The sequence below is a fragment of the Hetaerina americana genome, unplaced genomic scaffold (genome assembly GCF_022747635.1).
Source record: "Hetaerina americana unplaced genomic scaffold, ioHetAmer1.1.p SCAF_1, whole genome shotgun sequence".
Taxonomy (NCBI): Eukaryota; Metazoa; Arthropoda; class Insecta; order Odonata; family Calopterygidae; genus Hetaerina; species Hetaerina americana.
Window position 1 is genome coordinate 111,277,710 of NW_027286069.1, and position 11,733 is coordinate 111,289,442.

General features: G+C 37.4%; 1 protein-coding gene across 1 annotated transcript; it reads left to right on the top strand.

The window, feature by feature from the left end:
- The first annotated feature begins 558 nt into the window (after positions 1 to 558).
- mRpS34 (mitochondrial ribosomal protein S34) lies at positions 559 to 5,695 on the top strand. The gene is made up of 3 exons (XM_071584077.1): positions 559 to 1,019; positions 1,153 to 1,380; positions 5,160 to 5,695. Exons 1-3 carry the CDS (start codon positions 846 to 848, stop codon positions 5,340 to 5,342), a joined length of 585 nt encoding a protein of 194 aa, XP_071440178.1. The 5' UTR covers positions 559 to 845; the 3' UTR covers positions 5,343 to 5,695.
- The last annotated feature ends 6,038 nt before the right edge of the window (positions 5,696 to 11,733 follow it).

Sequence of the window (11,733 nt, forward strand, 5' to 3'; positions counted from 1 at the left end):
AGTTGAGAATTTAATATTCGAAAAAACTAGTTATAAAATGTTCTCTGGTGATCTCTCAGTCTGAAGTCTCGCAATAGGGGTATTAAAAATAGTGTTAATTCTAAATACGGCAAATTCAGTCGCAATTAATTATGATAAGGTATTGACGCTAATTGGCTTGATCATGACTGATCTTAATCCTCTAGTCTCGAAGAATAAAATAATACTATCTTCTGCCTAGTCTTCAATCATCATTCCCATATCGGAGAATGAATACGTCTTCTGACTTCCATCCTAAGACCAATCGTAGACCGGTATTAACGAACTCATTAACTCTTTGGCTAGAATTAGGGACAAAACCAGAGAATAACTTTGGAATATTCGGAGGTTTTCAAGAGGTGGTGAATTTCACCGTACTCAGCACTGTATAAGCCCACATTACATGTAGTACTCGAAGTGTTTATGATTCCATTAAATTTTCCACTCACATATGAACCGCTCGAAGGGCCCGTTGTGAGTCGTTCATTTTGAGTGGTTCATTCGCAAGTGGTATACCTGCCAAGAGAGAGTGTCTGTGCGCATCTTCGCTATCACTGACTACGACTTGGCGCATGGTAGTGCCTACGTTAACAGAATATGCCCGATGCGTGAAGATTAAGACTAGGAACCGCTTATAATATCTGTCATTCATACACTATGCATGTGTGTAGGGAGGCTCTTTCGTGATTCGTGCTGACTCTCGAAATTGGTGCAGTGAGTGTTAGCGCTTGACAAAAATATATTGGCTCGCTCCACCAATCGTTTTCCCTTGCACAGAATAATTCAGTAGGTATCGTGAATGAGATAGAACTTTATCTTTTAACAAAATGCCAATTAAGTATATTGGAAGGACAACTTCCTTTCGAGGGAAGAGCCTATGGGAAATTGTTGGTAATTTAAAGAACTTTGGAGTAGGAAGAATAGTTGTAAGGAGTATGTTTGAAAGATACCCGGAGCCGAGCTATATGAGAATTATTAAAGTGGAAGGAATGGAGAATGAGGTAATTACTGCGGTAGAGTGATTATTAAGTAATTAGGTTATGAATGAACTGTTTCCATGGTCTGTGACACCGAAAATTATTTTTGTTTAATAGAGCTTGCAGAGCCTTAATGCTGTAATTTTGTTTCTTTCAGCCTAGTCGCAAAGCCTGTGTGTGGGTTGAAAAGACTTTTCGGGGCAAAACATTGCCAGACGTTACCAAAATATTAAAGACATCATACAAAACCGACTATAGACTTATACCAAAAGACGAAGAGGATAATTATATAAAAGGAGTGGGACGTGAAGAGAGACTGGCAACATCTGACTACTCTGAGAAGAGGGTCCTTCCTCTGGAAATGCCCCTACCTCCCTTACTGTTGGTTAGTTCTTGAAGTAATTGGCCGCATCACGGCCGGTTGCCCTACAAATTAAAACAATGTAGGCAATGTGTTGACTGATTTGGATAGAAGAAACTCGTAAAACAATTTATGCGTGTTTGAAACTAACTCCACACCGAGGTATTAATCTAAATACATACCCACATTCTGCACATTACTTAAGGCTATTTCATATCAATGTCTATGTATATGCTAAACAAGTTAAAACTTGGAGAATCCCGACTGCTCTGTGGCTTACTCAGCCCTAAGCATGTTCATTAAATGAAACTGGTGGTTGGCCTCATTCCAGGCTTGATTATAATGCAACTTATCAAGCATAATTTATTAAAAATAGTGGTCTTTTGGTGGACAAGTAAAAGGCTTCTTGTATATTAGCATACTAGGTAAACATCTCAGAATCGGAGTGGGCAGTAGTCCTGCCCAGGAGAACATCCTGTGCCCTGTTCCCTTTTTATAAGGTGTTAAGACTGGTTATTAAAAATTAATGTTTATAAGGTGGAACTGGTTATTAAAATGTTCTACTCATTTCTAGTCATAATCAGTCAAGACTGTGGGTAAACTACCCATGCATTCATCAATAACTGCTTAAATCCTTCTACACTATTCCCAGTCTTGGAATACTGCTGTACTTGTTCATTTCTCATTAATATTTACAAGGCTTAAAACATCAATTATTAGTGATTTCTGCATTTCTACGAAATGTTTCTAATTGTTACACTCCCACCAATTTTATAGTTGTTTAAGAACTTAATTTGTTATCATGTCTGCAACCATTGGAAAATTACTATTTTTCGCATTGACAGGGTCTAGAACCAAGTGCAAGTGGACAGTCAGATGCACAATGAATACCTTGTTTTATATCCTTCTATATTATGATTGTTGTCATCATTTCTCATCTGTATTCTTTCCCTTTAATTCCCCTGGCTCATCTCACTATACATTACTCTCACTGGGATCCACTTCTTTGTTCTCTTTGCTGTCCCTTTAACTGGTTTCTTATCTAGGGTGCTGATATTAACTGATTATTGAGTGACCACTGTGAATTTGTTTTTCATTGCTCGATATTGAAAAACTATCCAGTAGAAAAATATGCGCTGAAGCCAGGAGTGAAGTTTGCATTTCTGGTTCTGTGTGTGGTCCTGGGAACAAACTAGCCAATGATGCTGCAAAAGGAGACCTCAGTAAGAATGAGATGGCTTCAAATTAATTATTTTCTCAACTTCAAATGAGTTAATTGAACATTCATTTAAGATTGCCTAAATCTTCAAGCTTTGGCAAAGTATGTACACTTATCATTAAGTATTCATCAATGTGATCATGCTGGTCATTCAATATATCTTGATGAAAAAATAGAAATAGTAAATTATTTTGGGGAGTTTTTATATTTTTCAACTTATTCTCCAATCATTTTACAGCATTTATCAAACTTTTTTAGTTTCCCAAAAGTAGGATTTTAGAAGGTCCACAGAATGGGCATCTGTGTTGGCAATGACCTCCTCGTTCAACATTGATCATTTCCCACCGAGACATTTTTCAAGTTTAGAAATAAAATAATACCATTGGGGGTCACATCTGTTGAATATTGTAATAATGCAAACTTTAATTCCATAATTTACTCCATGGAAACTGACGTGTGCATTGTCTTGATTGGGAGAGAATTTTTTTCATTGTCAAATGAAGATGTCCTTTTTGCATGTAATCGATGCAGTTGATTGCGCGTGTATCCCAAAAAAACGTAGCATCACCTTGTTGGCCAATTTCACAGTCTTCCTCTTTGGAGCTAGATTGCCTTTAGAAACTGACTCTTTTGACTGCTTCTTTGTCTCTGGGGTGTAGTAGTGTATCCATGTTTTGTTCAGTACTGATGCAGTAATCTGTCAGAATTGCTTTGGAATAGGGCCAAACCAGCGGACCGCATGATTGTTTATTCTCTGCTGAGAGCAAATGCTGTACCCATCTTGACATGATTTCATTCAAAACCAACATTTAATGCAAAATTGGGAACACTGTACATAATTTGTGATATGCCTGTGACCTCAGAGATTTTGTTAACTTTAATTCATCAATCACTCAAAACCATATGGTAAATTTTGTCAATTATTCCGCAGTCACTTCCACTAGATGTCCGGAACGATGTTAATTATTTGTTGATGTATGGCCAAATTTAAACTTGCTTACCCAATTGCAAACAATGGCAAACACAGGAGCAGATGTACTGTTGGATGAGATGAACTTTGTTCAACTCTGCTTTCATCTCTTTTGGCATTAAGCCTTTTAAAGAAAAGTATTTAATCCCAGAACAAAACAATTTTTTTTCCATTTTCTAAATAAAAAAGTTATTGCTTCAATAGATTATGCAAATGATACCATGTGTTGGATAGAGCTAAAACTCTAACAGCAGTCTAAAGCGAGTTGGGGTCAACTAAAAGCAAACCTTTTTCGATACGATATGTGCCATCTCTTGAATTTTCTGAGGAGTTATTGAAAACCTACACATCCAGCTGATAGTTCATGTAGTCCATCTGTCAGTCTCTGGAGGTGCCATCCCCAGAGTTGAGGGAAAAGTCCCCATGCACATTCACTATCTTCGAATGAATTTTGGTTGGCATTAAACCTTCTTTTATGAATAATTTGATCACTGCACCATTTTAAATTTTTTTCAATTCTAACAACTCTTGCACTGCAACTGATTCAAATGACTGCCGACAGCAAACTGCTGGATGGAATGACTTATAATTTCACATGGCATTGATACCAAGTTGTGCCAGCATGAGAGAAAAAAATCATTAAAGTGGTTATGCTATATATGGATGAGGCTGAGAACTTTTCCTAACACCCTCATGCTGAATGTAGTGTTCATAAAGGGTCAGTTCTTGGCCCTTTTATTATTTATATTGTACTTCATGACTAATTACAAACCAGTCTCTTAAATATGGGCATCTGATATGTCTAAAGATCATTTTGTATGATATTTACTTCAGTTACTGAAATCAGTATGTTCAATATATTAGATGCTAACTTGGTGCTAAGTTTTGAGTGAACCCCTTACACTATCCTACTCACCATTCTACTTACTCTTTGCTCATGTGTAAATATGACAATGTTGATTGAAAAAATGTTGATTTCCTGTGCAGCAATCGGTGATCTCTTGAAACACAGCTGCTCACCTGTGATTAGATGTTCAGAGCAAGAATTATACAGAAAATAATTATTGCATGTATTTCTGTTTTCAGTGCTGGAAATAGAATTGAACTCTTTCACAGTTTATTATTGTCTTTTCAATAATAAAATTTTAAGTATCCTTAATGAAGTATTCACTTCAGTACTAAAATAAGCATCATGTAAATCAGCCAGAATGGCTGCAGAAAATTTTACTACTCTTCCTAAGTCTTTTCATTCTTTAGTTAGTGATATGCACACTTGTTGACCTTAAGTTGTTACACAGTGCAGACACATCATCTTAGTGAAGTGATGTCTGGCCTTTTCATCATCAGGAGGCTCACATAAATGGTTTCTCTGGTATGCTTAATGTTTCTCTGCTTTGCCAAAGTTCATTCTTTCCCAGCATATGGCATTGTTTTCTGCGGTGACTTTTCTCATTATGAAAACAAGCTGTCAAGGTGATTGTTGGAGTCTCCTTTATAGAGCATGTTAAACCTTTTTTGGGTCTCTAAAAGATTCTTAATCTGCCCTACATACACATTTTGCAAAGTTCATCCTCATTCTGTTTAAGCCCTTAATAAATGGTATTTTTTCTCCAGGAGCTGAATAAAGCTGCTTTACGAAGAAAAGGGAAAATGGATGAGGCTCTGAACTCCATACCACTTAATGTTCGGCAAGGTGCAGCTAACAGGGCAATAGTAATACCAAGTGCTAATCTGGAGGAAACTATTTTTGTAGAAGAACCTTTTGTCCCCCGTTTATATGGAGGACTGAAGAAATAGAATATAGTGCAAAGAGATCTGCATCATTGAACTAGTGTATGTTGCGTTATCGACCATTAGGAAGTACACCTTGCATCTGGCAGGATTGTCTCTCGTGAAGTGTGATTCATAAAAATAAGTGTATTGCTTTAAAGTTGACTTAACTTGAATGATATAAATATTGCAGCATGGTGATTATTTCCAATTAAGAAAAGTCCTCGATTGTAACATTGTATTTATTAATGTACATGCAACAAATGTGGCAATTGTGCATTACGTTGAATTATTCTCCTCTAAGTTAAAAACATAGCACATGCCTGGTATGTTTTGCGGGAGCAGGAGAATTTGGTCAAATAAATTCATTAATAAAAACATTTTTCTTTTCTTCATATTAATTCCTCTGTGGAAAGGTGATTTTTCCTGATTAAAAAATATTGAAATGAAATGACTTATTTTAACCTCATAATCATAAAAATGGGAAACCCTAACTTATGATGAAACCTATGTGAGCATGAGTACTCGTAGTCAAGGACATAGCCCATAGGGTGGAGTATTGTGCTGGGCAGCGGAGGTTAAGTAAGAGTTACACAGTAATAGTATAACAAGGAATATATATTTTATTTATGTGAATTAGCCATAGTACTACTAACTGGAAGGAAGGGTGATGAGTGTGGAATAGATGAATGACAGATGAGATATAAAAGCAGACCTAGCCAATTTAGCAATTATCCAGGTGCACCATCCCATAAAGAGGAATAAGTATAAATGTATATGTACTATCAATTAGACAAAATGATGGAGAATATACCAGGAAAAACATGCTTGATAAAATTATGGGGCATTGGAATGCAGTGTTAGATGACAGGATGAGAGTGAATTGGGTGAGTGGAGTTTGTTATTTAGAAAATTTGGCCTCATGCAAAAGTATCGCAGATTTATAGAGGCACATATAACCAAAAAGAACAAGAGATAAAATTACAAATATCAAGAATAATTAATAACAATTGGTGAAATAGAAGGTTATAATTGTATACATTGGAGAGCTAAGATAGGGCTTGGGTGGTAAAGATGTTTAAGGATAAGGAAAGCTGCTCAATGATGTCAGAAATTGAATTCAGGAGAGGAGTGAGGTGGAAGAAGAAGGCCAATCATTTGGTGATTGATAATCTAGGAGCAGGCATATAGGGAGGAAGGAGTGGTTATGGGTAGGATAAGGTGGTACAATGCAATACATAAGCAATAGAGAAGTACCCAGCCTGACCTAGAGATGGTGGTAGTTGTTTGAAAAATATCACTATTAGAAATCATGCAATTTATAAAGAATATGTTTCAAGTTTGAAGACACTACGTTGTGCAGTATTTGTTTGGCATTCATCAATATTGAACATGTTCAGTGAAAATGGAGAAAATTGGTCATCGTTATGTGATACAATACTTTTTTCTGAAAGGCCTCAGCCCAACCAATATAAAAGCTGAACTGGATTCTTCTTGGAGTGAGTCTACTCCTTCATTTACACCAGTAAAATATTGGGTAGCAGAGTTAAAACAAAGCCGTACGAGCTATCAAGATAAGCATCGTATTCATCAACCAAATGAGGTGACGACTCCAGAAACGGTGGAGAAAATCAACAGAGTGATACTGGATGATCGCCAACTGAAAGTTTGCGAGCTAGCACACATAGTAAGCATTTCAAAAAGTGCGGTACATTGCATTGGAAATTTGGACATTAGAAAGCTGTGTGCAAGATGGGTGCCGCATCAGCTCACACTTGAGCAAAACCAGTGCCGTGAAGATGTTTCAATTGAGTGTTTGGCAAAGTTTTACAGCAACAAAGCAGAATATTGGCTCCATTTCACAACCATGGATCAAATATGGGTCCATTACTTCACACCCTTGACAAAAGAACAATCAAAACAATGGATTCAAATGGGAGAACCGGCGCCAAAGAAGGCGACAACCATTTCATCTGCAGGAAGGTCATGGCATCGGTTTATTGGGATTTGCGTGGGATAATTTTTGTTGACTATCTTGAAAAAGGAGAAACTATCAATGGGGAGTATTATGCAAACTTATTGCAACATTTGAGTGGAGAAATAAAGCAAAAGCAGCTGCATTGGGCTAAGAAGAAAGTGTTGTCTCATCAAGGCAATGCACCAGCTCTGAAATCCGTTACTGAAATGGCCAAAATTCATGAATTTAAATTTGAATTGCTACCTCATGCACCCTATTTGCTAGATTTAGCCTCCTTGGATTATTTTCTGTTCGCAAACTTGAAAAAAATGGCTCGGTGGTCAAAGATTTTCCATTCATGAAGAAGTGATGTCAGCAGTTAATGGCTATTTTGAGGAGCAAGACAGTTCATATGATAAAAAGGGTATCGAACTTATTGAATATCGCAGGGAAAAGTGCATAAACATGAAATGAGATTATGTTGAAAAATAAATACATTTTTTCCAAAATTTTTGTGTTTTCTTTGTTGGTTTGGATACTTTTGGGATTACCCTCGTATATAATTCTTTTTTAAATACACTAAGACAAAAAATTATTAAAACAAGATTAATAAAAATTAAAACTCTCACAAAGAACTTATATTTTGGTGGTCCCAAACACCTTCATCAGTGTGTGAGGAGTATCTGAGGAGAAGCTAAAGAGAAGAGGGAATACTGAGGGGGGGAGGGGTGTAATAGAGGGGCATACGTTATATTTAATTGGTTGTTTAGAGAACAGGAGAGGAAGATGATACCTAAAGGAAAAGGTTTAATCCGGGAGGTGGGTAGGATTTAAATAGCCAGATAAAAGGTAATTCTTGGGTTCTTGATGGAATTTGTGTGGCTTTTGCGGGGAGGAGAAATAATGGATACTTCGTAGCAATTGTTGACATTTTTCAAGTGGGTAGCTGCTCCTCTTGGAACAGAGAGAGAGGTGGATGGGCTTCAGGATGCTCTGTGGTTGTTGGTTCTAACATTGAGGGGAGTGGTGCCCAATATTGCAAGCTGGGCATAGTGTACATAGAAGGAGGCATATGGTATTTTTAGAAGAGCAGGACAAAGTTGGAACGTATTGGAGACAGAGGAGGTGGTGTTTCAGAAGGGAATTTGTGACAAGGCTGGAGCAGCTGTTGCATCTTACCCAATTGCATGCAATCAGAATAGTTTTGGGAAATGAATTGAGAAAGAAACTGGGTGGATTTGAGAATATTTGAAATATTTACTGGATGTTTAAAAATAACAGTTGGGCATTTGGAAAATAGGTTGTTGGTGGTTCTGGTGTTCGAACGGTTGGGATAAACATGTCTAAGAAAAATTTTAAGGAACTGCATGTCAGGGAACTAGGTTGTGCAAATGGATGAAGGGTCATTTTTCATTTAATGGGATATTTTAGGGGAGTACAAGGTTTGTATAAAATGTATCGGGAAAATTTTCAGGCTAATAGATTTATTTCAGCTATTGCTACAATGCCTCAAAATTCTTCAAAGTACATCCCTTGAGCGCAGACTCACTTTTGCCAGAGGCTCTTCCACTACTCGAAGGCTCCCCAGTAGGCTTATTCCAGAAGGTCCTTTAGGGTATGCATGCAAGCTTTTTTTTGATAGCACTTTAGGTCCCATGGTTGTGTCCTTTGAAGGAGGATTTATGATACATTATTGTTAAAGTTCGATTTGTTACCTGTGGATTTGAGGGTAAAACAATGGATAAAAAATTTTCTTAGACGCAGAACTCAAAAAGTAAAATTGGGGGATACATTTTCAAATGAGGCGAGCATTTTACCAGAAGTTCCACAAGGCAGTGTTCTAGGGCCATTACTCTTCCTAATTTACGCAAACGATCAACCAAACAATTTACATTCCCAAATAAGACTCTTTGCTAATGACTGCATTATATACAGACGGATAGAGCATGTAAATGACCGTGTAATACTACAAAATGACATTGATCGCCTTGGTGACTGGGTTACAAATAATAATATGGGCATTAATATAAGTAAGAGTAAGCATATACATTTTTCAAATAAAAAGAATGCAGAAAAGGAAATTTACACCCTCTTTGGAGAAAGAATCCCATGTAGCAGTCCATGCAAATATTTAGGCATTTACTTAAATAGGGATCTTGGGTGGGGAGTCCAAGCAGATAATTTGACACAGAAGGCATTTAAAGTATTGCAATGGGTAATGAGAAATTTAAAAGGAAGTAGCATAGCCACAAAAGAAAAAGCATATAGGGTACTGGTTATCCCTATCCTAGAATACTCCTCCATAGTATGGGATCCATATGAGGAGGGACATATTAAAAAGATAGAAAAAGTTCAAAGAAAGGCAGCAAGATATGTACTCAGAAAATACAAAAGAACAGATAGTGTCACAGAAATGTTAGATGTACTGAAATGGGAGAGTTTGAAAAATAGAAGAAAAAGGAGTAGGTTAGGCGCAATGTATAGAATTGTTAAAAAGGACGAAGCGTAGGAAGATTTATGGCAAGAGATAGATAAGCTTAACTTTAAGGGAAAAAATGACCATAGTTTCAAAATAAAAATAAGGATGCAAAAAACAAATAAGAAAAAATACTCTTTTTTAAATAGAACTATTATTGATTAGAAACAGCTGCCTGGAGGTTTGTTTGAGCCCTTTCCATCCAATTTTAGAAGTTTTAAGTATAAATGTAAAGCAGCCACTGGGTAATAAACTTCATCGTAGTTATTAAAATATTGTTTGCATGTGATGTGGAAGTTTGTTTGTATGTGATGTGGAAGTGTCATTGTATGTCTCTTACTGTTTTTCTAGTGTGTGTATGTATGTATTTTTTGTTGTAAGAGTGATCTTAGACCAAACTTGACCGTTGCCACCACGAAAATCGCCTAATTGCAACGTAATTCTTGAATAAATAAATAAAATTTAATTTTGGGAATAAGATATAGTCTGCTGGTGACAAGGCAGGACTGTCCAAAAAGTTAGTGTCTTCTTCAATGCATTGCAGGTCTTTGCAGACAGACACTTGACTCTGCTCTTGGCCGTTGTGCTTCAGGACGAGTTTAGCCTTTTACATCGCCAGATATTTTCAGTGATGTGCACTATCATCTTATTAATGTCAACATGATCTGCAATCATGTGCACACTTAACCGATGGCCTGAATTCAGTGATTCACGCACACGTTATCATCGGTTCTTGATTTCAGCAGCCGTCCAGCATGGGGCTCATCCTCCACACTCTCATCTTTAAAGTTTTCGGCTATCTTTGAAGAGCTTGTGCTACTTAAAAACTGCAGTTTGTGACTCGCTTTCATCCTTGATTTTCCTAGTCCAACACACAATTTGATGGCATACTGCTGTTCAATCATTTGCTGCATTTTGCACTTGCATCAAGTCACTTGACAGCAGTCCACTGAAAACACAATCTAGCCTGAACGACTGCTTGCAGGCGATTAGTGCTTGGAACATGTAGACGGTCAGACCCCCCACCACCGAGCCTGCACAGTGCAAGTGCACCGCAATATACAGTCAAGACAGGAAAAAGTTGCTCCCGATACTTTTTTACGAAACTTGCATGTAAGTTATTGGATTTTTTGTGTAGATGGGAGTCTAGGATAACCCTGTCAAATGAAAGAGGCATTGACTCTTGACAGGAATTTATTTAGGGAATCAGGGTTATTGCAGATGGGGTGGCCTATGATAGAGAGAGTATGGGATTGACTGTTGCGTGTGTTTACTGGAGTGACTAATTCAATGGAGAGGATTACAGCTACTGAAATGAACATACCAATTGAGAGATAGTTAGGCCAATACTTGAAGGAATTCCATTATAATGACCAAGAAGGAATTAAATAACTTGTCATTTCCACAGAGCAGAAAATTTACTGCCAACTAGTTATGCTACAACGTAACATCATACAGACTGATGGTACAAAAGGGTTCCACACATGACCAAAAGGTGGGGTAAGGTAGAGGACTGGGGGGAAGAATCAAGGTTGGTGTGGATATGTGAGACAGAAGAGAGGGAAAGGGATGGGTAGGTACAAACGGGGTAGGTTTACAGTGACTAGTGCTTCCGTGGGAGGGAGGGGAAGGTCCTTAGTTGGTTCCCTCCTGAAGTTCTGCTTGGAGGTAATTGCAGAATGTCTACGAGGGGGGAGTGGGCAGTTGGTTATTGGTAACGGTTTTGTTTTCTCCTCACACATGGTTAGTCAACATGTCCAATAATTCTCGGATGTCAAATTTTGTCTTTGTGTATCATCATCTCATGATAATCCTCCATCCATAGCAAATGAATTTTACTTTCACCATGTTTGGTGTCTTGTCCATTTATAAAATATTGATAAAGTAGCTAGGCAAACCAATGGAAATGGATACAGGGATATCTCATTAGCTTGATGGGAAGATTACCAAATTGGAAAAAGAACACAACTGGATCATGCGGGAAA